Here is a 24,878-nt window from a genome sequence, read left to right as displayed (position 1 = left end):
CTGTTAGAACCCTCCCTCTTTTCTTGATATTTACAATGATCCCTCTGCAACCGGAAGCAAATACAATCTGAAATATAAAAAGAAAATAATGAGCATTCAAAACTGTTGCTCCTAAATATGCTTTTACTACCATGCTATACAGCACTAACAGAGACGATTGATGTAGAGTTCGTTATGTTAATACATAGTTCTGTCAACTTTTTATTTCTGCTAAAAACTTATTTATTTAATTTTTTTTTTTTTTTAAATGCATTTGGAAATTGTTGGCCACCTCATAGAGAAGTTGACAGCGGGTAATCATGCTGTCATTAAGTATTCAGTTAAAAAATTTAAAAGTTGACGTCTAGTTACTTGCTGTCCACATTACTTATGACTCCTCAATGTAAGCATACTCTTCGTCCAATTGAAGGCGTCTATATATGAATTTGAAATATGCGTTACACGGACGAGCAAGTATACTGTTCAAATGGGCCGAAGCTTGATGACAACAGCACAATTGAGATAAAATAATAAGCGAAAGTAGCTAGCTATAGGTATGCTGCCCTCTTTTGTTACAAAAATTATGCTGATAAAGGTAGTATTAGTATATTTTTTTCCTTGTATGGACAAAGCTAATAGTCGTTATTTTGACGGGACATGGGCATGCAGACAAATGTATTTTTCACTTTGTTCTTGTTCGATCTTGTCGAATCTACAGAGAGTAATCCAAGCTCGGAGCCTCCGCACGATTCAATCATACAATACTTTTGATAAGCAAAGGCTGTAGTGAAGAGTATCATCTTTGTAGCTTATTACTTTAACCTCAAAAATGTTTCCAATTACTTTTTGCTATTTCCGTCCAATCAATAGCCTTCCCTTTCTATATTTTTAACTTTAACTTTGTCGAAAATAAACTAATGATTCAATTTGGTCTCACATGTATGCAGCCTACCAAGTTATCATCAGCAAATCAACCGAGTAGTTATTTTATTTAGACGCACACAATGTATACAGCAGCATTGGTTGATGGAGATACAATTGAATGGAATTTTATACTGGCATAAATTTAATCGGATTTAAGTGATAAGCTTAAAAACCCATAAAGCAAAAGATAAATTATGGAAAGAATAAGGACAGGTAATTAGAAAGCCATTGAACAAGCGATTGTCCAGCAGGTCCAAGGACTTTGTCTTGATACAAATAAAGAACAATGCGAGCTATTGGATGCACCATAGCATGGCAGTGGGCAGTTACGGCTCAAGTAAAAGGTAGGCTGAGCTCACGTATGTCTCTAGGAAGGGTCATTTCAAAGCCTTAAATGGAAAGATCTTCTACCTCTTCAGGTGACACTCCCGGAAGTCTGAGTTGGTTGCGGGAGACGAAATTGTTTATCATGCAAAACCTTAGATTTGAGATAATCCCGCAATTCAAAAGCAGAATCCAGGTTCGTTCATTTTTAACACAAAGCATAAAAAAAGTTGACAAAAAAAAAATAAAAAATAAAAGTGGCTCGATATAAAAAAAGATACAAACTTGTCCTTTTTTCCTTTCATTTCAAGGGTTCTTTTCTTCTTTTATTTTATTTCCTTCAGTTTTCTTCATCTTTTCTTCCGTTTGTCTTTCTTTTTTGCATCCAAGAAATGATTGCTGCTACAACTGAACCCACTCAAACGACCGTCTTGCCTGTCAAACAACAACCAAAGGTTCCTACTTTCGATACTGAAGTCAGCCCTGGACGCGTCTTGACTATGCCTGCTGATGGTAGCGGCTTATGTGTGATTGATCCTTGGTTGGAGCCGTTTTCAGATGCATTGAAGCAAAGGTAAGGCAGCTGCTGTAATTTTGATGGGTGTGTGTGCCTGACGAGATGGGTTTATTGATAACACTGAATGGTGATTTTAGATACAATACCTTCATGAAGTACCATAACATGATCAGAGAAACTCTGGGATACAACAAGTTCACAAAGGGTTACGAATATTATGGTCTTCATGTACAGAAGGATAACAGTATTATCTACCGTGAATGGGCTCCGAATGCTGTTACTGCAAGTCTTGTCGGTGATTTCAGTAAGTCTTTTTAAGCATTTTTTCCAAGGGGGCGGAGGGAGGAGAGCAAAAAAAGGAAAAGGGCAATTTTTGTTGGGGGGAAATTTTTATAGATGTGGGGGGGGAGCAGCTCCAGTTCTAATCCATACTTTGCTTTAGATAACTGGGATTTCAATGCTCATCCTATGAAACGCAATGACTTTGGTGTATTTGAAGTTACTATTCCACCCACCAAAGAAGGTCAACCTGCTATTCCTCATGGAAGCAAAATTAAGGTAAAGCAATAAGACAAAAATAAAATAACCTTACTGAAAAGATAACATCATCCTTACACAATCATCTTGCTGCATTACCCTCACTGTCTTACAGATCACAATGACACTACCCAAGACTGGTGAGCGTATTTATCGTATTCCCGCTTGGATCAACTATGTTACTCAAGACCTGAGCGTCAGTGCTACCTACGACGCTATTTTTTGGAATCCTGAAAAGAAATACAAGTTCAAGAACGCCCGTCCAAAGAAGCCAGAGTCCCTTCGTGTTTACGAAGCACATGGTAATACTTTTATTCGAATGTGTTGCCTCTAACGATTTAAATTCCATATGGCTCATTTTTTTTTTTTTTGTTTGATGTCCTTCCTCAATAGTGGGTATCTCTTCTCCCGAGCCTCGCTGTGCAACTTATAAGGAATTTACAAAAAACGTGCTTCCGCGAATTGCCTACGATGGCTACAATGCTATTCAATTAATGGCCATTATGGAACACGCTTATTATGCCTCTTTTGGTTATCAAGTAACTTCCTTTTTTGCTCCTTCCAGTCGTTATGGTACTCCCGAAGATCTTAAAGAACTCATCGATACTGCTCACGGTTTGGGTCTGACTGTCTTGTTGGACGTTGTTCACTCTCATGCTTGTAAGAATGTCGAAGATGGTTTGAATATGTTTGATGGTTCCGATCACTGTTATTTCCATGAAGGTGGTAAGGGTCGTCATGATCTTTGGGACTCTCGTTTGTTCAACTATGGCAGTTATGAAGTGTTACGCTTCTTGATGTCAAACTTGAGATACTGGATGGATGTGTTTCAGTTTGATGGTTTCCGTTTCGATGGTGTTACATCTATGTTGTATAAGCATCACGGCATCGGTTATGGATTTTCCGGTGATTACCACGAGTACTTTGGTGACAATGTAGACGATGACAGTGTCATGTATATCCAACTCGCCAACAACTTTTTACACAAGATCTATCCTAACGTCATTACCATTGCTGAGGGTACGCATCATTGGAAAATGGGAAAATAGAAGAATTGCTAGGACAGGAAAAAAGACTGACACATCTTTCCTTCTTTATATAGATGTATCTGGTATGCCTGGTTCCTGCCGCCCTGTGCGTGAGGGTGGTCTTGGCTTCGACTATAGACTAGCCATGGCTATCCCCGATATGTGGATTAAAATGTTAAAGGAGCAAACAGATGAGGAATGGAATATGGGCCATGTCGTTCACATCTTAACCAACCGTCGACATTTGGAAAATACGATTGCCTACAGTGAATCTCACGATCAGGCTCTCGTTGGCGATAAGACCTTGGCCTTCTGGCTTATGGATAAAGAAATGTATACTCATATGAGCGACCTTACTCCACTCACTCCCATCATTGACCGTGGTATTTCCTTGCACAAGATGATTCGTATGATTACACATGCTTTAGGTGGTGAAGGCTATCTTAACTTTGAAGGCAATGAATTTGGCCACCCCGAATGGCTCGACTTCCCTCGCGACGGCAATAACTCCAGCTTCCAATATGCTCGTCGTCAATGGAATGTGCTCGATGACCACTTACTGCGTTACAAATACTTGAATGAATGGGATCGTGCCATGCAAATGACTGAAGAGAAACACGGTTGGTTACATGCTCCTCAAGCCTATGTGTCTCGTAAGAACGAAGCAGACAAATTGATCGTGTTTGAGCGTGGTAATGTTCTATTCATCTTCAATTTCCATCCTACACAATCCTACACTGACTACCGAGTGGGTGTGGAGCAGCCCGGCAAGTACAAGATTGTATTGAATTCAGACGACAAGCAATTCTTGGGTCATGCCCGTGTAGATAACGACACAGATTTCTTCACTACACCGGGCGATTGGGATAATAGACCTAATTGGATGCAAGTCTATATACCTAATCGTACCTGTTTACTTTTCGCTAAGGCTGACTAAACGTACTTGCTAACATGATTCCCCCTCATTTGTTCTACCTAATCACATTCATAATTCAAAACTACATATTCAAAATAAAACTGTTCATCATCTCTCCATTATACTCTTCATGAGTCTGTCCCACCTATTGTCAAAAATTGTATCATCAACACAAGAAAGTAACTGTCTCTATGATATCATGTTTATCATTGACTCATCACTTTGTAAAATGTAAATTTCATGATTCCCCTCCCCTACTAATAGATTTACCAAATATCAGCCACTTTATTCACTATCAAATGATATAGGGAAAAATAGGCCGACATGAATAAGCTCTTGCATTAGTACTTTAAGCCGCTAAACGCATGGGTTATTGAAATTACACAATTTGTATTCTATGCTTTCATTGGAAAGAAAAAAAAAAAAAAAAGAAATCCCAGTGAAGAGAAGCACGGTTCATGTACACGATAACAGCCGACACCATAGCACTTTCTTGGGAGTGTCGTGCACATAGATGTTTTTATTTTTACTCGTCGTCTCTTTAAATTTTTATTCATTTCTCAAGTGGAGAAGGAAGGGGTTTGACCTGGTAAAGCAACAAAAAAGAAACCAAATTGTTTCTTTTCTTTTCATTGATAAAGAAAAAGTTTTTGTTTGAAAATATCCGGCGACAGCCGATGACTTTGCAAATGTGTGATCGTCCCTGCGGGCATTCCTATTGCCTTTTGAGGTTCGAAGGGTATACAAGGCATGGACCTCAAAAAAACTGTTTTAAACTACTGTCTCATCCGAAAGATACAGGGGCACGCTTGATCCCATTAGAGCTGCATTTGCTTTTTGTCATGTGAACCAACTCTGCTGACTAACAGCTTTATAATGTCAATACGTTGTTTCAGTCTCCTCATATTTTCCTACAGCTCTCTGAGCTCTGTTCTCGTGTCATAGACTCAATGAGCAGCAGAACAAACCCTTCTAGACATATAACCTTTTTTTTTTTGAAAATAAACGCAATTGCTTTTTTTTTTTTTTTTTCCCAGAACTGATTGGTTTCGCTGGTTACCTAAATTGTGATGCTGTCATAAGCATAAATTGCACTCTTGATATTTGTCTTGAATTTTTTTATGAAAGAGGCGAACTGTCTAACTGTAGCATTCTAGCTCAATGGATGTTTTAGAGTCATTGTCATTGTTCTTTCGGATTTATAACTCAATCATCAGCAGCAGCAAACCTATCTTGTGAATGGTTACCTCCCAATAAAGCTGCGTCGGTTACTACACTATGTTGTTTATGTTGAAATAGATGTATTTACAGTTTACTGCGATGATATTCATGTCACTTACAAGCGTATACAAAACAAGTGTTGTTTCCAATCTATACTTGAGTGGTAAGTATTGAATAAACATTCGCTATCCATTGAGATGCCGTTCAATAGAACCCCTGTAGCCGTCGCCGATGAGCCCTCAAGGTTTCACTTTTTGCAGGATCTTTTTCACGTCTTCAAATCCATGATGCCAGGGTATTCAGACTCATCAGGACCTTCTGCGTGTTTTCTCAGACGGCTCACGTTGTCCCTTTCCCGGAAATGTGTTGCTGCACCGGTAATGGTGTTGATGATACCGGAAGATATGAAAGTGATCTTTCTACCGAAGCAGTATTTTTCTTTAAACGGATGATCCTCCTATGTCAGGTACAAGAAAATAGATCTCGTTGATAGTCAAGGGCTCACATGTTACTGTTTGCACAGGATGCATTCACATGATACGATATGCGGAATTTTCACCATGAAGAATGCATCTCGTGTTGTGTGCCGTAAATGATTGTGCTTTGCGTTGATGTATTTGCCTGGTGCTGCTTCCATAGTTCAACGACCACAAAAAAATCGAAAACGCATAGCTGATATAGCAGCAATAAATACAGAAAACACTCTTGATCGTAATGGCTGTAACGATGAGGTAGTAAAGTATATACTATCAATAAAAACATGGGATACAACACGTATCCTACATACCCTTTCTCCCAAGTACCAAAGACATGCATGTAGGGACTCAATTTAAGTATGCTCTCCATAACAATGATAATCCTAATTACGCAACGTGAGAAAGCATACTATTTATCTCTAGTAATGTAACCGAGATAGCTCGATGTAGATTGGGAAAGAGCATAGTCGACGGAGCAAGGTTGGATACTTGGCAGCATTCAAGCAATATGCATTTCTTTCAATAGACGAAAAATAGTCATAGAACTAAAGCTTAGCATTCCTTTCAAATTATGGTAAAAGTCTTGATCTTGACTTTTAGACTTTCTTCTCCATCTATCCGTCTTATATTTGGTTTTTATTGCAATCATAAAGAACGGACGCGTGAGGTTTGAATGATGACTTTCAAATAGAGCCGCGGAGCACAAAGACGACACGGCTCGATGAAGACGCCGATTGGCAAAGACGTCAATGTGGATTCTCTGATGAAATACTGTGAGAATAGGAACGCTTATGTCAGCATAACGGAATCAAAAAATTGTATTGAAAAGCAATTACAACCCATAGGCCGTATATTTGTGCCTTAGATGACAAGTTTAGTTAGAAGAATTACTTTCTCAAAAGACAAATACGGGTGGTTACAGTATTCAAAGACAATGCTGCCCTTGCAGCAAACATTGCTTTTTTGAACGAAACTTTTGGTTTATTATCTGCTAAATCATCTGTCGATTAGAGACAGCACTTAATGTTGATTACAAAAATCACTTGGTAAGTTCGTCGTTTGCTAATGCTAAGCAAAGTTGAGGTAGACTCTACGGACATTTGGGCAGCAGGTTTGAGAAAGCGCTTAGGCATTTGTTCTGTGCTCATAAGTCAGGATTTACACTGAGCATTTTTCAATACGTTCAACCCGTGCTTGGAAACGTGCTCAATTCTATTGAATACTTCAGAGATGCGTTGTTCTTGAGTTTGTGATTTATTTTCGTCTTCCTCTTGCACTCATCAGACCAATGCTGGGACAATATCATGCAAAATTTCCGTCTGAACCTACAGCTAAACCTTAACCATCGCCTAAGCGTTACTATGAGCGTAACACTGTTCTTTGCTCCAATACCCACCTCCCTCTCCCCCAACAAAGCCACTGCCTATACTTGATGTCGTTGTTTTTAAAATATATAAAATTGATGAGTATTCCATTGACAAAGACCGCAAGGTGGTAAGTACGGCAATTGTTGGCTTTGATTGTATTCTGACTGCGATTAAAAGTTATATATAGGGCTTTTTCGCTCCTATGATGACAGGTCTGTCGAGTGTTGATCAAATGACTGACCAAAACTAGCAAATACTTTTCTTTACCTGAAAAGAACTAGGATAAGGCTTATCGTAAGAAGGCATGGAGAAAGTGATGAGGAAAATAGACACAAAGAGGAGGAAAAGCTATCAATAGATTGAATGACTGAAAAAACACAGAGTAGACTCGAATCATCTGGAAAGAGTCCAAGCAGGCTACTAAAATATAGCATTTGTTCAATTATCATCAGTATCCTCAGACAATGACGTGAAGGTCAGTATACTGTATAGATAAAGAAACTTACCTCCTCACTGATACTCCAGTGCGCCAAAAAATAGACTACTCAGCTGCCGCCGATATTGACCAGGATAAACTTGGGACATAAGGATATCCATCATCATCATTTTTTTTGGCACGCATTTCGTGTAACTTCTAACAATGGTCAAAGGAGGGTTTGTGGCTACTATGGGATATAGGAATGGGAAGGCTCAAATAAATCGTAAAGCCCAGTAAAAAACTGTAGATTACTCTATCAACGACCCAATGCTATCAAATTTCTTTGTCAACATGACGTAAGCAATGCCAAACTTCTCTCAAAGTCTTGCAATGATGACAGTGGTGGATACGGTAATGTACCATCAGCCACGTCTTTCTAAAATCGCACAACGAAGCCAAAGCTTCTACAAAAACCACCTAGCCCAATTCGGCGCTCATCAGAGAATGTGAAGCGGAATTTGTTTTTTTTTCTGGAAAGTGTCATTCAGTTACAAAAAAAAAAAAAAAAATGCATTTGTGAGGGGTGTGCAAAGAAAAAATGTACTTTTTCTTTTCTCCCGTATCAACTTTTATTACAACATAGACAACTTTTCCCAATTCAATTCAGCATGGCCAAGTCAAAAGCGAAACAAGCGCTTCCTCTCCATAAAATAATTATGGTGGGCTCTGGCGGTGTTGGTAAATCTGCATTGACACTGCAATACATGTATGGCGATTTCGTAGAAGAATATGACCCAACCAAAGCAGACTGTACGTTTTCAGTAACTCAATCGACAACAGTTCACTTGGCATACATAGCGCTATTGATTAACGACATTTACACTACTCTATAAATTTAGCTTATCGTAAGAAAGTGGTATTAGATGGTCAGGAATGTCAAATTGATATATTAGATACAGCAGGTCAAGAAGAATATGCAGCTGTAAAGGGATCCTAATAAAAAAATATCCATGCTGGTCCTATTATTAACTGAACTCTAATCCATTAAAACGATAGATCCGTGACAATTATTATCGTTCTGGTGAAGGGTTCCTTTGTGTATTTTCAGTTTGTGAACAAGAATCTTTAGAGCATACACATGAATTCAGAGATCAAATACTAAGAGTCTTGGACGACGAAACGGTAAGTTTATATTGTTGGTTTTTTTTTTTCTTTTTTAACAAAAATTTTAGCTCATAACACATTCAATTCAACAGATACCATTCATATTGGTGGGCAATAAAGTAGATCTAGCTCATTTACGTAAAGTATCTGCTGCAGATGCCAAGGCCTTAGCTTCAGAATGGCGTTGCTCCTACGTAGAAACTTCAGCAAAAACCCGACAAAATGTAGAGGAAGTCTATACGATGTTAATGAGACAAATTCAAGATAGAAAGGCTAAACAACAACAAGCAAATAGTCCAGATAAAGACTCATGTTGTATTATTCTTTAATATAATGTAAATTGAGCAGAACCTCGAATTCAGTGCATTCAAAAGAGGCTGTCAAAATTGAGGAATTCTGCTCTATACGATAATTGAGCCTACATTACACAGTCAGAATATCACTTACAAGTACACAACTCATGCCTTCTTACACATTATATCATTTTCAAGCTACATTAATTCGCAAAACTCACTTTCAACAATCCACGACTATATAAATTGCAGATGCCAACTTTGCCTGTTCCCATCTTTTTTATTTTTCTTCGAATACTTCCAGAAAAAAAGAGTTCCATACTTTAATTCATTAAAATCCATCCTTTTACGAAACGGTAAATAGCAAAAAAAAAAATGCAAGACTTCTTTATTAAGTAAACGAGCATATTCTTGTACCCTTCATTTGACTTCAGACCAACCAATTGTTCCAGACTTGTTCTATTCATATGTTTTGCTGGTCATTGCAGTCTACTGATGTCGTTATTTGTTGCCATGTAAGGCGTTCAATAGAGAATTTCGACGTAAATTATCATTCAACGATCCAAGTGGAGGCGGAGGGGTCAAAGTTTGGTGTTGTGCTTTTAAAAGTTCTTCAACAAAAGAAGCTCTATGCACATTCGTCTGACTGTCCGAAGAATTCATGCTATTGTTACTACTGCTGCTATTCATTGCTTCGCCTAGTAAGTGGTTCAATAGAGGTGGGCGTTCAGATGGATGTGGTTGGGAGGGTGCAGATGAGGCCGTTGCTTGTAAAAATGGTATCTGTTGCTGTTGTAGATGGATGGGTTGCTGTTTTGGTTGCTGTTGCTGCTGAGGCGTAGGAGGTGACTGGACACCCAATAAGGATTTCAAAGCATTCGAAGGCTCCATTTCTTGCTGCTGTTGTTGAGGGTTATTGTTCACTCCCTCTATCACTACCGGTGATTTGAGAGCAGCAGCAACAGCATGACTATTATTAATATTATCAGCCGCCTTGCTTTCTTTCTTGAGCGCCTTTCTTCGTTGGTTTACAAATTGCCTCAATTTACTATGGATCGAATGTCACTTTAGCTCATTTTCGCATTCCTTGGTTGATATGCTCTGCCAGTACTACTTACTTTACAAAGGGAACAACCATATAAAATCGATATGGCCCCGACTTTACGTAGTTACCCGATTTTGTATTTTCAGCAGATGCTTTATATGTTGGTAGATCCTCTAATTTGATCCATGAGATTTGCTAACGTTTTGAGAAAAGACTTACAATAAGCCATCTTAATGATAAACGCCCCTTCTCCTTTTTTCTCTTCCATGCTTACACTAATTTCTTTTCTTGTTCTAGGGACGAATTGTGTATCTTCAGGAACACCTTGAATTATATAAAGTCGAATTCTTTGTTCACGCATCGTCAATTCAATATAGTCTTGCTTCTTTAATAAGGGCCCCACATCATATCCTGTTTCTTCTAAAACTTCTCTGATCGCGCAAGCTGCATATTCCTCATCCTGGTTGATTTTACCCTTGGGAAACCCCCAACCCGACTTTGAACTCCATCCTTTCACTAAAACGCATTTATCTAAATTGCTGTTGAGAATGATAGCGCCACAGACGGGAATGCGAAACCGATATTGCATAAAATCTGCATAAGCTTTTTCATGCTCGTGTGCCCATTGATGTAAAAGCGGACAGTGCTTGAATAGTAATAGTATGAGTTAAGGTTAATAGTTTGGAGGTAAGCACATATCGTTAATCATAATTATGCATAATTGACAAACAACGAAAAAAGGATATTTCTTGCAGAAAACGTCTTGAGTTGGAATGAAGGCAATTCCGGTCTAAGTTCACGGATGAAATCTTCATAAAACCAATGTGCTTGCTCTACTTGAAAACATATCCTTTCTACAGAAGATAACTCTGCCTCTGGTACATTGATGATAAAACGACTATTTACAAGCAAATAAAGATAAAGTTGAGACGATGATTCTGCTTAACTGAACGATTTCACAAGCGAACCTTGAGAGGTCATCTAGAATTCCTTCAAAAGACAAGTGAATGAATACTTCGCTTGCGTTCATTTATATAAATTCGAAGCTGTACAGCGATGAAGAGACAGATTTAAAGAAAGTGAGAGGAGAGTAAACGCAATTGATTGACAGAACAAAAGCATAAATCCACGTCTGTAAAAGTCGTGACTTACCGTCGGACTTTCGCTGAAAAGTAGCTGAGAGCTCGCTTTTTTTTTATGAGATATAACTTTTTGCATCATTAAGGATCATTTACGAAGACTGGCTTTCTCTATTAAAGCCGTTAGACTAACGCCTTTTCTCGAGCAAAATGCCGACCTATTGATTGAACTACTTTCTATCTAGAATAGTGCGGAAAAAATGGGCAAAGGAAACTCTGGGAATGGAACTGCTGTATAACCTGTCGCGTCTTACTATTAAATATGGTTTATTACAATTGTTGTGAAAAAGTGCACTGCCTTATTCATCCCTTCTCGATACGTAACCACCCGTAATTTCTATCGAGTGATTATTTATTGCACGTCTTTACCTACTTGAGTATAAACGACATGAACCTACACATCCTGCCTCGTGTCAATCCACTCTCATGTAGATATATGTGGATGACAATCAGTTTGTATCAAATTAAAATCCTCGTCTTAGTTTTTGATTTTGAATAGGGTATATCACTGTCTGAAAAAGTACTTCTTTCCGCCTACCTGTCTCTCTTTCAACGGAAGAAATAAGATCATAGTAATATGCAGGCTTAGATAAAAGTGCGTCAGATTATAAAACTCATACTGAGGTGGTTATGTGGATTTGAGTAGCATTGTAGGTACAACAGTATCTAACCAGATCTTACAGTATTTAATAGCTGGCATAGTTGACGATTAATCGCGGCTTCCATCTGATAGATAACTTGAACCGAGTCAATGAATCTCTTTAGTCTTTCATCGATAACAAAATGAGGAGCATTCATAGGGCAAACAGTATTTGGGGTTCCATTAATTATCGATAGTTGAACGACTTATCCTTGACATGACATCTTTTGAAAACTCTATTAGCAGCCTTTTATAGGTGTGTATGTCTATTATGCCTTGTAAATCATAATAGCTTACAATATCATACGAAGGTGTGGACCAATTCGTACATTGTACAAGGTAAATATAAAAATATGTCATACCTGTAAAATCGTCTTGAAACAATCAGAGAAGCTTACCTGTGCTATGTCTTGACTCTGCATAATTTATCATCACTGCTTTTGAAAGACATCTCAAAAAATCGAGAATCTAAATCGTCCACTATAGCTTGTCAAATGAGTGCGGTCCCATGAATCACATTATCTTCTACTGATTGAAATCCTCGTTTGTAGAGATAAGGTGCTTTCCTATGACGAATCCTCTTTATCTTGCTTAAAAAAAGCGACTCTGCCGCTTGAACCATTGCTTTTATATATACATATATAAACCATGCAAAAATTTTTCATCAAGAATTTAACTACTATTTCTTCTATTTGAATCGGTAACAATTTCCACAATGCCGTATTGCTCTTGCTCCTTTGAGACGCACCTAGTGTTATTTGAGACGAGACCCTTCTGATTTCCAAGCAAAGTGTGCTTTTAGACACGATTGTGACCAGTAAAGCTATGCAGATGTAAGCTTGGCTTGTCAGCACTCAAAACCCATACGATACTACCATTGCATGTTATGTCACCCTCGCTTGGTTTTGGAATACATGAATTTCAGTAAAAAGTAATAGCCAAAGAAGCGTAATAAGTATAGGTACAGTACCTTTTTCAAAAGGCGAAGGTTGTCTTAGAATAAATTGCAAAGATCCGAAATTTATTTGAAAGGTCCGAAAAACGAGGAATACCTGTATATCCACGATTTATTCCCTGTAAAAGATGAAATCTATTTCTTGTAACGAACAAAATGTTGTTTAGGCCTTTCTGTCGCCAAGTATCGCGGTATTCCACTAAAGGTAAGAACTATTGCCGTTGTTGAGTCTGGGAGAATCTGGATGCTTACATTCCATACAACTTCTAGCCTTATTTGATTCGAAAATTACCCCACAACTTGAAGCAAGACTCAGTTCACTATCAAAACGCCACGATACCCTTCTAGCAAATCTCAGCAATAATACACCTGGTATTGATATCACACAAACTTCTATAGAATTATCACAGCTTTCAACATCCAAAGAATTATTCGAAGAATGGCAAAAAAGGCGAAGAGATCTAGCCGATCTTCAAGGCATGCTTTCCAATACAAAGGAAGAAATTGACAATGATATGCTCGAACTCGCCAAAGAAGAATACAACGATATAACTACCCAAATATATCAGTTAGAAAAGAACCTTATATCAGAGTTAGCCCCTAAAGATGCCGCCGATGAATCCAGTGATGCCATCCTGGAAATCAGATCAGGTGCTGGTGGTGAAGAGGCTGCTCTTTTTTCAGCGGATATGGCACGTATGTACGAACGTTTTGCTCAACTTCAAAAATGGAAATGGGAAGTGTATTCTCAATCTGACGATATGAAAGGGGGTTTGAAAGATGTCACGGTCAATATCGCTGGGAGACATGTATTTAAATGGTTAAAGTATGAATCAGGCGTACATCGTGTACAGCGCGTGCCAGCGACAGAACAACAAGGAAGAATCCATACATCAACTGTAACGGTAGCCATTCTACCTCAACCTACTGAAGTGGATGTACAGCTTAGAGATAGTGATTTAAAATTTGATGTCTATCGAGCTTCAGGGGCAGGTGGACAGCATGTAAACACAACAGATAGTGCAGTGCGAGTCACTCATTTGCCAACAGGTATTGTAGTGGCTATGCAAGACGAACGTTCACAACATAAGAATAAAATGAAAGCAATCAAAGTATTGAGAGCAAAGATTTATGAAGTAGAGCGATTGAAGACGCAGATGGAAAGACGCAATTCCCGTAATAAGCAGATCGGCACAGGTGATCGATCGGAGAAAATCCGTACATATAACTACCCACAGAACAGGGTTACAGATCACCGTATTAATTTGAGTTTATACGAACTGGACCAAGTGATGTCAGGTGAATCACTGAAAAACTTGATAGAGCCCGTACAAGAGCATTATTTATTTGAATCCTTATTGCAAGAATAAAAAAACTGTTATGAGTTTCTATGTAAACAATATTTTATTCTAGCCAAAAAATGGTTGAGAGCAACTCAAAATGTCGTTATAAAGTTTGCTATAAAGTACAGACTGGAAGCTTCTTACAACTACAATCAGCTTTTCTTGGCTTGTACACTTGCAAATAAAAGTGAGAGGGAAAAGGAAGCTCTCATACCGCATGTCCCCACAGAAAATGATGACGGTTCGGAGATTCAATTTTCTATGGTGGGTGTTGCCTTGGTGATCATTCACCCAAAGTGCACACGTAACAAAACTGCTGGAGTACAACAAACATTCTGTAATATTGTCCAGCTCTTCACGTTTAACTATGGCACCTTTCTACGCTGTGAAATCAGATAACGTTTTAAAGAGAGTTGAAGGTTAGATGGACCAAAATTTGAAGGATGATCTGTTGGATGGATGAATTATATAGATGGATGATTAACACATAGAATTTATGTTACAATATTTACAGAACTCCAAGCCGTGGGTGAAAATGAAGCTGCTTTACAAGCTCTTCATGATGTCATTCTCTCTAAGCGTTCCCGTAGCAATCCCATCACAGTTATGGAACCTATTATGCTCAAGTACGTCGAACTTTGTGTCGAATTGAAGAAGGGCAAAATGGTTAAAGAAGGCTTGCATCAATACCGTAACATTGCGCAGAATACCAGTGTCAACTCTATTGAGGTTAGCAACTTATGATTCCCATCAATTCCATCCTTACTTTACTCATCTAATTCTTTTTATACCTTTATTCGACTCATCTACAACTCGACAGATCATCATCAACAAAATGCTCACCCTTGCTGAAGAGAAAGTTGCTGAAGCTCGCGAAAAAGCCGATAAAATTGCAGTTGATGTTGACGATTTAGAAGCGTCAGAAACACCAGAATCAGTTATGCTCAGTACTGTCTCTGGTGATCAAAACAAAGATAGACGTGATCGTTTAATTATTACACCTTGGTTGAAATTCTTATGGGAAGCCTATCGTACAGTTCTTGATATTATGAGAAACAACTCACGTTTAGAATCACTTTATAATGCCGTCACTATGAAAGCCTTCAACTTTTGTTTGATTTACGACCGTAAGACAGAATTTAGACGCCTTTGCGAAATTCTTCGCAATCACTTTGTGAACGTCGCCAAGTACTCTCATCAACCCCACGCTGTCAACTTGAACGACCCTGAAACTCTTCAAGCTTATTTGGAGGCTCGTTTTGCTCAACTTAATGCAGCTGTAGAACTTGAACTTTGGCAGGAAGCTTTTAAATCTGTCGAGGATATTCACACCTTATTGACCACCTCAAAGAGACCTCCCAAGCCTGTTATGATGGCCAATTATTACGAAAAGCTTACCAAAATTTTCATGGTCTCAGAAGACTATCTTTTCCACTCAGCTGCTTGGAACAGATACGCCACTATTGAACGTGCCATCAATAAGAGCATGACTGACGAAGAGCAATCTCGTATGGCTTCAATTGTTTTATTATCCGCTCTCGCCATTCCTATCATCACTACCACCAAAACACGCCCAGGTTATGTCGAAGCTGATGAATATCGCGTTCAAAAATTGAACCGCCTTTCTATGTTGATGGGTTTGACGACTCAGCCTACGCGTACTGGTCTGTTGAAGGAAGCCTTGAATAAGAATATCCTTTCTCGTGTTCGCCCTGAAATCCGCGATCTCTACAACATTCTCGAAGTTCAATTCCATCCTTTGTCTATTTGCAAGAAAATTAACCCTATCTTGTCCAAGATTTCCGAAGATTCTGATTTGGCCAAATACGTTCGCCCTCTTCATCAAGTCATTTTGACTCGTCTCTTACAACAACTTTCTCAAGTGTATACCACTGTTAAGCTTGACTTCGTTTTGAACTTGGCTTCTTTCCCTGCCCCTTTCAACTATGATGCTGCCACTATTGAGAAGTTTATTATGAACGGTTGCAAACGTGGTGAATTGAACATTCGTATCGATCATGCTTCACAAAGCTTAAGCTTCGAAACTGATTTGTTTGCTCCTCCTAAGGATACAGTTGCTGAAGGTATTCAATTGCAATCTTCCCCTGCTGATTTGATGCGTACTCAACTCTCTCGTCTTGGTGTGAGCTTACATGCTGTTGTGCAAATGATTGATCCTGATGTCAAGGCTAATGCTCAGAAGGAAAAGCAAGAAGCTGTCCAACGTGCTTTAGCTGGTGCTGAAGAGGAGCATAAGCAAGCTCTCGCCAGAAAGGTGACTATTGAACGCCGTAAGGAAGTTATTGAGTCTGAAATAGCTCGTAAAGAGAAATTGGCTGCTCAACAAAAGGCTGCTGCCGCTGCTAAGAAGGCTGAAGCTGAAAGAAAACGTCAAGAAGAAGAGATGAAGCGTCGTGAAGAAGAACGTTTGAAACGTATTCAAGAAGAAATTCAACGCGATCAAGCTAAGCGTATCGCTGAAGAAATCAGTAATAAGACCGGTTTGGAATTGAAGCCTGAAGAAATCGAACAATCTGATGTCAAGACTTTGTTAGATATCAAGGTGTCTCGTCTCCAAACTGAACAGAAGGAATTAAGCGATCGTCTTAAGCAAATCTCTAAGCGTCTCGACCATAGTGAACGTGCTTATAGAAAAGAAGAAATTCCCTTGTTGGAGAAGGATTATGAACATCAACAAAAGACTGATAAGGCATTCTATGACGCTCAACGCAAGGCTCGTCTTACAGCTGCTAAATCTCAACATGAAGAAGATATGAAGTTAAAGGAACGCTTCGGCCGTATATTGAATGATTATAAGGAATTCAAAGCCAAGATCGAACAGCGTCATCAAAAGAAAATGGAAGCATTACGAAAGGAAGCTGAAGAAGCTATTGAAAAGGAGAAACAAGAGAGAATTGCTATGTGGCGTGAAAAGAAGGCTGCATTGGAGAAGCAACGTGCTGAAGAAGAAGCGGAAAGAAAACGCCTTGAAGAAGAAGAACGTGAACGCGCTGAAGCCGCTGAACGTGAGCGTCAAGAAAAGGAAGCTCTCCTTGCTAAGAAGAGAGAAGAAGAAGCGGAGAGACAAAAGAAATTGGAAGAAGCTGCCAGAATTCAGAGAGAGCGTGATGAGGCAATTGAGCGTAAACTGCAAGAACAACGAGCCAAGCCTGCCGCCCCTGCCGCCCCTGCCCCCTCTGCTGGTAAATACACGCCTCCCGCTCGTCGTACGTTGGATCGTGAACCTTCTAGTGGTGGTTGGAGAAGTCGCTCAAATACACCTTCTACTCGTACTCGCGCTGATGAAGCTGATTCATGGCATACTGCTGGAGGTATCCGTCGTACCGCTGGTAGTCGTTTCGGTGGAGATCGCTTTGGCGATGATCGTGCTGGTGGAGATCGTGCCGGTGGAGATCGTGATAGAAGCTCGGGTAGCTTTGGACCTCGTCGTGACGGTAATGATGGAGCTGGTCGCGAGGATCGCGAACGTGATAGTGGCTTTGCCAATCGTCGTCGTCCTGGTGCTGCTGCAGGTTCTAAAGATATTAACAGAAGATGGTAAATCTCTGTTATACATTGGTAATTTTTATGTGCTTTCGTAAATGGCAATTTCCTGTTTGTACACAATCCATCAAAAATTGTTGTTAATGTTTACGAATATTATGAACGAAGAACAATCTTAATAAAAGCTAGTATTTGTGATATCATATCAATAATGATGTTGATGGGTTGTAGATAATAATACATTTTCGTCGCCACCCTCGAATTTTTGTTCTTGAAAGATTGCCGTTTGAATTGCATCCTCCTCTTCCGGATGTATCTGCATAAATTATTCTTAAAGAATAAAACCGCGTTACATATGGTTAAATTGGGGGCTTCCCAAACATTTTCTTCTCCGGTAGAATTGTATGCAAATACAGAGCATAAAGGAGTTGATTTACGACCGATTCCATAGTTATCGCTAATGCGTACATGCGTTCAATCTTGAGAAGAAAAGGGAAGAAATTCAATATATGCCAGATATCAGTTTACTGTTCGTCGGATGTAGACTGAGAAGGAGATTCCTTCTACAAGTATCTTTCACTCGAAACATTTCTATCTATTACAGAGCTCCGACTCTTTCAAAATAGTGAAATATGCATATTATGCACCTTTGTTTTTACTATTTGTACTACAGAAAGCTAATTCTGTTTATCGGCTCACCAAAATAAAAAGATCACGTACAAATTCAGGGTATTTATTTTATCGATGAGGACTATGTAAATCAAACAGTTTAAAGTGCAACATATATTCGGAGTCAGGGCCGGACAGCAGCGAGACATCAAACAAAGCATATCCTTGTGACATCACGCGACCTTTTTGTTGCTGGCGGTCATCTCTTCAAGAAAAGATGAGCGAGATTATCCAAGTAAGGGAGGGTAAACAGGAAGAACAAAGAAAAATATACGTTACTTGACTATGCAGTGCAAATCGTCCAACGAATATGCAAAGTAAGCCGAATAGGACAAAGCCACAACATGTATAATTTACATCTGTGTGTTTGGTACGTGCTTATTTTATGTGATATCAGACACACGCACCTACAGACTCAGATGTATATATAACCAACCCTCTTTACACACAAACTTCTGTAACTGATGTCGAGCAATCTTTTCAGGGGAAAAGAAGGAGTTAAGGACCAAAAGAAAGCTGGGTTGCTTATTTCCCGGGAAATTCCAACACCATTGTGTGTAATACGATCTATGAATAGAGTTCTTCTTTTAGGAGATTTTCGTGTAGTTTTTAGGGAGTTCATCCAAAGTGAAAAGAAAGAAGAAGCCTACCTTTAAAAAGAAAGTGGAGAAGTTTTAATATTACAGGAAATATTGCAAAATGAGACTCTATGACAGATATAGATAAAAGACATTATTGTAATACCATCTCGAACGTCCAGACATTCGTTATGGCAACATGCTCCCTTTGATAAGTATATAGATGGCAGCAGATCATGTTGATGTCTGCTTATTCAAATTTCCAGGCAAGTTAATTGGTAATTATATATCCACAAGATGAGCTATTTTCCCTTTTTTTTTCTGGTTTATAGCACAATATTCTACTGGACAACAACTATCCTATATACAACTATAAGAACAGTTGTACGAGAATAAGTATCTATATGTACAATTCAGGTTACGCATATAGCTATTCTCATTCAATTCATCGTCAATCTTGCAAAGCAGGATCATCGAGATATCGTTACTGCTCGATACTATCTTTAAGCTATTTAGACAACGAAATGCTAAAAGTCGTTGAATACGTGCATTCACGCTTCTAAAACTGCAGGTGGTTTGGCAGAATCGTACACAAAACACAAACATCCTTTTGCATTTACGTCGTGCACTTCTTTTTAGGTTTTTTTTTTTTTTTTTTTCTCTAAGTGTTTTCAAAAAGGGTGCTCTGATTGTTGTCTTCTTTGCGTCTTCAGGTTCATAACTTACAACATGAAGAACATGAATTAAAGGGAGATAATGTTATCGCTACTATCTTTAATTAGATAAACAAAAAAAAAGTGTTTTCTCTAAGCAGTGAACGGTGAACAAATTCTTTTTAGATTCGTTCTAAGCTCACCAGAAACGGTCTTTTTTTTTCATTTTGACTCCTCCTTTCATCTACTGCGACCCCTTCCCCTTACTTTCTCTAACTTTGTCTCTTCTTCAATTTCTTTATCCAAATGAGTGCTACATGTCGATGGTCCGTCTGTACGTGTGCGTATGTGTATCTATAACAGCAATAAGCTGTCAATCCTTCCCCTTTGTTTGGTGGTCTCTTTTTTATGTTCTTGACCCCTTTTTGTCGTAGAAGAAATCGGTATATAAAGTCAAGAGTATTTAGAAACATTTTAACAATGGTTTACCTTTTCTGAACTCTTTTCTTACCTTACACTTTTAATTGCCACCCAAATAGAGTCTTTTCTTTTTCTACTACTACTGTCTTGTCAGATATAGTCACTTTTTATCTAAGCAATATCCTTACCACTCATACAAATCAACAACATCAGATAGAAGCAAAAAGAAAAAAAGATGAAGTGCCATTTATTAGTAACAATTATATGCTGTATGGTTCTTGCCACCTTTATGTCTACAGCCAGTCATTCGCTCGTTGCGGCACGACCTATAGAAGAAAGAGGCATCGCTGGCAAAATCGTCAAAACAGTTAAAAAACTCTTGTTCAGAGGTATTGGTACTTTTTTTGATCCTGTCAAGGAAGGTGGTTCACAAGGTGCCTGCGGTCCTTATGCAGATGTCCATTCACAAATTGTAGCCATGGTATTACTAGTTTCATTGTTGTTACGTTTATCCATACTCTAGGAGAGTATACTCATTATCTTCAATTTTGTTCTTTAGAATGCTGAGCAGTACGGTGATATGAGCAAAAAGAGTCGTTGGTGTGGAAAAAAACTAAAAATTTGCAGCAGAAAGAAGTGTACTATTGCTACGGTGACAGATGCTTGCCCTGGATGCAAGAGAGGTAATCTACCATCTGCTTTCGTACTATTGCCTGCAAAGATCGGCATATAAACGAAGACAGCTAAACAATAAAAATTTAATATGTAGGTTGTTTGGATCTTACACCTGCTGTCTGGGGCCAACTTGAAAGCGACTATAACAAGGGTGTTATTCCTATTGAATGGCACGAATATAACGGTGACGACGATGAAGATGACGAAAGAACCTAAGCCAACACATAATACCTACGCAAACACATGAACATTCTCTCCCTCTTCTATTCATTACATACACTGAACCAATTTTCATAGTACATTATCTCTCCATTTCTTAAACACTTTTATCATTGCAACTCTTGTTCACGTCCAACTCTGAGTATTTCCATATACACCAACTATTTGTTCTATTCTTCCTTTCCGATATTTCGTTACCACATATTGTATTCTGTATCAGTAAGCATTAACCATTTTATACGCATCAAGTCGTATTGAAAGCTGCCATATCAAATAAACGTCACTCCCGAGTTATATAGATATTGAATATAGCTGCATGCTTTTCAAATCCATGTATGAGACTGTGTCGACCAAAACTTTTCAGAATATACTTACTTGCTGCCCTTTCTTTTTCAATGTCTATCATCTCTGATGCGATCATCAAAAGGAAGCAACTCTTAAGAGTTTATTAGAAACCCGGGTTAGCCTGAACGCAAACTATGTCGGTACATTTCGAAAACGCTCATCATCCTTATTATCTTCTTACAACAATTAGAAATACTAAGTTATATTCTACCATGTTATCTCTCCTTAATCTCATTAATAATGCTACCACATATTATAACTCCCTGTCCTCTATGACAGCACAGCAAAAGGATTGCGCGAGAATCTTTTTTTCACGTCAATTCTGTGCATCTAAGTAAGAACCCTGTAATGATTGCATGTTATCAATTAAATAATGCACTGGAAACGAAAAGTTAAAGTAAAGCTTATACGAGAACTTTGCATGAAAAAGCAATATATTCGATTTGAACGATATACGTATCATTGCTTACAATAAATGAATAGGCCTGAAGTGAACTGATTGATACTACGACTCTTCTCATCTATCAAGCTTTCACGTTATTTGAACCTAAACTTTGCTTTCATCTATCGCCACAATTGCCTCCGCCAATGAGGGTTCGTTTTTGGGTCCTATCTTTTTTGTATTCAAGTGTTCGAAAATCAAAAAATTTCTGCAAACTTTACTCTTACAATACCATCCTAAAATCGACATAAATTAGCATTGAAATGGCCGGTAATTGAGCGTTTGTCCCTTCAGATCGTAGCTTACTTCTCAAGTGCCTTTTGACTTACAACCATAATTCTTTTAGAAAATCCAAACTATCACTCCGGACCATCCGTTCATGGTCGTCATCCAATGCATTTAATTGAAAAAATTATTCGAGAACGAATTCAAGGATCGCTTTACTGGAAAGAAAAATGTTATGGTTTATCAGGTATATAACGATGAAAGCTCAAAGTAAAATGATTTTTGCTGCTATTTTGTAACGATAACTCTTATACACGTTTATGGTTTATAGCTGCGACTCTAATGGATAGAGCAGTAGAGTTAGAATATATCGGGGGTTTATATGGAGGAAATCAACCTACAGAGTTTCTTTGCCTGACACTCAAGCTATTACAATTATTACCTGAAAAAGATGTGATTATCGAGTTGATTTCACAGGAGGACTTCAAGTATTTACGAGCATTAGGCGCATTCTATTTACGATTAACAGGCAGAGCAAAAGACATCTACCAATATCTCGAACCACTGCTGAACGATTATCGAAAATTGCGAGTACGAGAAGGAGACGGGTACTTTTTGACATATATGGATGCTTTTATTGACGATCTTTTACATAAAGAACGCGTTTGCGATGTGATGTTGCCATATTTGACCAATCGATATGTACTCGAACAGAATGATGAACTAGAGCCAAGGGAAAGTGCATTAGAAGATGATTTGGAAGACGAAGAAAGTCAGGATGAAGAAAAGAATTGATGTTCGATTAGCGTTACTTGCAGTCTTAATCCATTAAAGTCACTGGAACTCAACTATGATAAAGAATCATGTTGCTTTGTTTTGATGAAAATTGTAAATAGATATAAATTCAAACTTATTAACACGACAATTCAATAGCAATCGCAGACCGTCACTTATTACTCTACTATTTAGAATATTAAACTTTTTTCAAAGCATTAATATATATGAATCATTCGCGTTGTCCATTATATCCTCATTCTGATCACTCATCTCCCCTACCCCCACCTTCACCATCTTAAATTAAATATACCATTTGGTCAAATAAGTACACATCATATCTTGAACCAGTATGACGGCAAAGTCGCATCCGAACAAAAGTAGATAAAGTCGATGCTTCCAATAATTTTTTATTAGCACTAATAACTTTAGCGTCTTTCATTCGAACAATAAAGTGCTGTGTAAGTGTGGTTTTCTCTTGTAGTCATTCATTTAGGATGACGCGAATAAAATTAAAGGACATGCAAATAAAGACATAGAAATATTTTTGAACTTTGGTTAGAGTTAATAGATAAGCTGGCTGTATTTGTAAATTGAACGAATTCCTTTCAATTCTCTCTCTTTTCTGTAATAGCGACTGATTTTTCAGTTTAGTAATAAAAGGTGGAGATAGGGAAATTGACTTAATAAAACTTGGACGTACTTTTTTTGATCCTTACGTTATTGGCATTGGTACCGTTTTGTCACTGCTACGGTTATATAAATATCATTGTTAGATCAGTCGTAAAATTTTATTTTATCGACCACCACAAAAAACAGAGGAACAGCCCACTGATGGTGTCACTTAGCGGCTCAGACGCAAGCAAATTATAAGTAGTTGATATATGTGTTAGGCTCGTTTGGAACGTAAGTTAAATGTGTAAATTGCAAGGTCCATGTTATCGTGTATCCAAAATTTGAAAGCTGAGCAACAACGGGTATTCTTGTTTGATCAACTATGGAGAAAATCTGTCTCATTTAAGTTGGCGGGCCCCGGAATTGCTAAGCATTGATGGTCTTAGGAAATGTAGAAACTTATGTAACTGGAACGATTACCCGTTTGATACTGAGTACACAGACTACGAAAGGCTTTTAGGCCGCTTCAAATCGAGCATTAGCAATATAATCATAATCACCTTTTCTAAAGAGTTATTCTTACTCTTTCGAGGATATATAGAACGCTATAACACAGCGCTATCTGCACTGGACTTCTCAATGAACATTTCTTCCCTTTTTAGTTCTTAAACTGCTACCTTCTCCCATCATTAGAATTGTTAGCGCAAATTACAAAATTTTAAAATACAATCTTCATTTCTATGACTAAATTACACAGCTATTGCTTTCGTTTTTTGTGAAAAAAATACTCATCTACTTCAACACTGGATAACAAAGAAACAGTCTAAAGTCTCAAATTATGAATATCTCAATTTAACGTCAAATGAGATCAGTTTAAGTATTAAACTGCTGTATCAAAATTAAAACATATTTAGAAACTAATTTTACAAAGTTTAGCACATTCAAGACTTTTCTGAAATGGTTAAGACTCATACCCAATTCGTTGAAGGAAGCTGTTCCTCGAGCGTGATTTTGAGGTCGCTGCAAGAGGTGTCAGAAAATTATCGATCTACACGTTAGAGTAAGTTCTACTTTTGCTCATCTAAAAATGGTTGTTTTGGGAAGTTCTGTCAATCGTCAGGTATCTGCAGGCATTTAAGCACTAAGGCATATGATATAGGATTGTTATTTTAAGTTACAGAAGAAGGGTTCCTTGAAGATAAATAATATCCTTTCCTCTGCATTGTCATGCATATATATAGTGTCGCTGTGAAGCAGAACAACAATAACCGCACATTTTATGTAGTCGTTATTTGTAGAGTTATTTGATATTGTATTACGTTGTCATTGTCATACTCTTGGTAGTGTATTGGCTCATGTTTCCTGAAAGTCCATGTCTAAAAGACAGGCCCAAGCTTTCATTCAGAACGTCTTTGCTCGTATTAATCCCAACAATGTCGATTCAACAGTGAATATCCACAAACCGAAGCCGTC

At 38.2% G+C, this 24,878-nt stretch overlaps 8 protein-coding genes across 8 annotated transcripts; 6 read left to right on the top strand and 2 right to left on the bottom strand.

The window, feature by feature from the left end:
- The first annotated feature begins 1,449 nt into the window (after nucleotides 1-1,449).
- BDF20DRAFT_961301 (1,4-alpha-glucan-branching enzyme GBE1) lies at nucleotides 1,450-4,419 on the top strand. The gene is made up of 6 exons (XM_053084945.1): nucleotides 1,450-1,801; nucleotides 1,882-2,048; nucleotides 2,187-2,302; nucleotides 2,397-2,583; nucleotides 2,675-3,301; nucleotides 3,384-4,419. Exons 1-6 carry the CDS (start codon nucleotides 1,620-1,622, stop codon nucleotides 4,244-4,246), a joined length of 2,142 nt encoding a protein of 713 aa, XP_052934499.1. The 5' UTR covers nucleotides 1,450-1,619; the 3' UTR covers nucleotides 4,247-4,419.
- A 3,842-nt stretch (nucleotides 4,420-8,261) lies between these two features.
- On the top strand, nucleotides 8,262-9,529 carry BDF20DRAFT_884310 (small GTPase superfamily). Its single transcript, XM_053081854.1, has 4 exons — nucleotides 8,262-8,517; nucleotides 8,607-8,689; nucleotides 8,764-8,889; nucleotides 8,964-9,529. The coding sequence occupies exons 1-4, from the start codon at nucleotides 8,376-8,378 to the stop codon at nucleotides 9,198-9,200; spliced, it is 588 nt and encodes a 195-aa protein (XP_052934498.1). The 5' UTR covers nucleotides 8,262-8,375; the 3' UTR covers nucleotides 9,201-9,529.
- A 136-nt stretch (nucleotides 9,530-9,665) lies between these two features.
- On the bottom strand, nucleotides 9,666-10,798 carry BDF20DRAFT_915218 (NUDIX hydrolase domain-like protein; the record flags this gene model as incomplete). The annotated part of the gene is made up of 3 exons (XM_053084286.1): nucleotides 9,666-10,212; nucleotides 10,283-10,404; nucleotides 10,484-10,798. The coding sequence occupies 3 exons, from the start codon at nucleotides 10,796-10,798 to the stop codon at nucleotides 9,666-9,668; spliced, it is 984 nt and encodes a 327-aa protein (XP_052934497.1).
- Nucleotides 10,781-11,221, bottom strand: BDF20DRAFT_787808 (Dcp2, box A domain-containing protein; the record flags this gene model as incomplete). Its single annotated transcript, XM_053076135.1, has 3 exons — nucleotides 10,781-10,855; nucleotides 10,936-11,107; nucleotides 11,178-11,221. Coding segments are annotated over 3 exons (291 nt in total), but the record flags the coding sequence as incomplete, so codon positions are not given.
- Nucleotides 11,222-13,023: 1,802 nt separating this feature from the next.
- On the top strand, nucleotides 13,024-14,612 carry BDF20DRAFT_884302 (uncharacterized protein). Its single transcript, XM_053081853.1, has 2 exons — nucleotides 13,024-13,148; nucleotides 13,214-14,612. Exons 1-2 carry the CDS (start codon nucleotides 13,100-13,102, stop codon nucleotides 14,311-14,313), a joined length of 1,149 nt encoding a protein of 382 aa, XP_052934495.1. The 5' UTR covers nucleotides 13,024-13,099; the 3' UTR covers nucleotides 14,314-14,612.
- BDF20DRAFT_978420 (uncharacterized protein) lies at nucleotides 14,613-17,984 on the top strand. Its single transcript, XM_053085098.1, has 3 exons — nucleotides 14,613-14,705; nucleotides 14,801-15,015; nucleotides 15,107-17,984. Exons 1-3 carry the CDS (start codon nucleotides 14,654-14,656, stop codon nucleotides 17,846-17,848), a joined length of 3,009 nt encoding a protein of 1,002 aa, XP_052934494.1. The 5' UTR covers nucleotides 14,613-14,653; the 3' UTR covers nucleotides 17,849-17,984.
- Nucleotides 17,985-20,399: 2,415 nt separating this feature from the next.
- On the top strand, nucleotides 20,400-21,001 carry BDF20DRAFT_823751 (uncharacterized protein; the record flags this gene model as incomplete). The annotated part of the gene is made up of 3 exons (XM_053077825.1): nucleotides 20,400-20,591; nucleotides 20,670-20,793; nucleotides 20,880-21,001. The coding sequence occupies 3 exons, from the start codon at nucleotides 20,400-20,402 to the stop codon at nucleotides 20,999-21,001; spliced, it is 438 nt and encodes a 145-aa protein (XP_052934493.1).
- A 482-nt stretch (nucleotides 21,002-21,483) lies between these two features.
- Nucleotides 21,484-22,811, top strand: BDF20DRAFT_837731 (PRP38 family-domain-containing protein; the record flags this gene model as incomplete). The annotated part of the gene is made up of 4 exons (XM_053079087.1): nucleotides 21,484-21,683; nucleotides 22,048-22,061; nucleotides 22,138-22,263; nucleotides 22,348-22,811. 4 exons carry the CDS (start codon nucleotides 21,484-21,486, stop codon nucleotides 22,809-22,811), a joined length of 804 nt encoding a protein of 267 aa, XP_052934492.1.
- Between the last annotated feature and the right edge of the window lie 2,067 nt (nucleotides 22,812-24,878).

This window comes from Mycotypha africana (genome assembly GCF_025528875.1).
Source record: "Mycotypha africana strain NRRL 2978 chromosome Unknown BDF20scaffold_8, whole genome shotgun sequence".
Taxonomy (NCBI): Eukaryota; Fungi; Mucoromycota; class Mucoromycetes; order Mucorales; family Mycotyphaceae; genus Mycotypha; species Mycotypha africana.
This window is presented reverse-complemented; position numbering and strand designations above follow the sequence as displayed.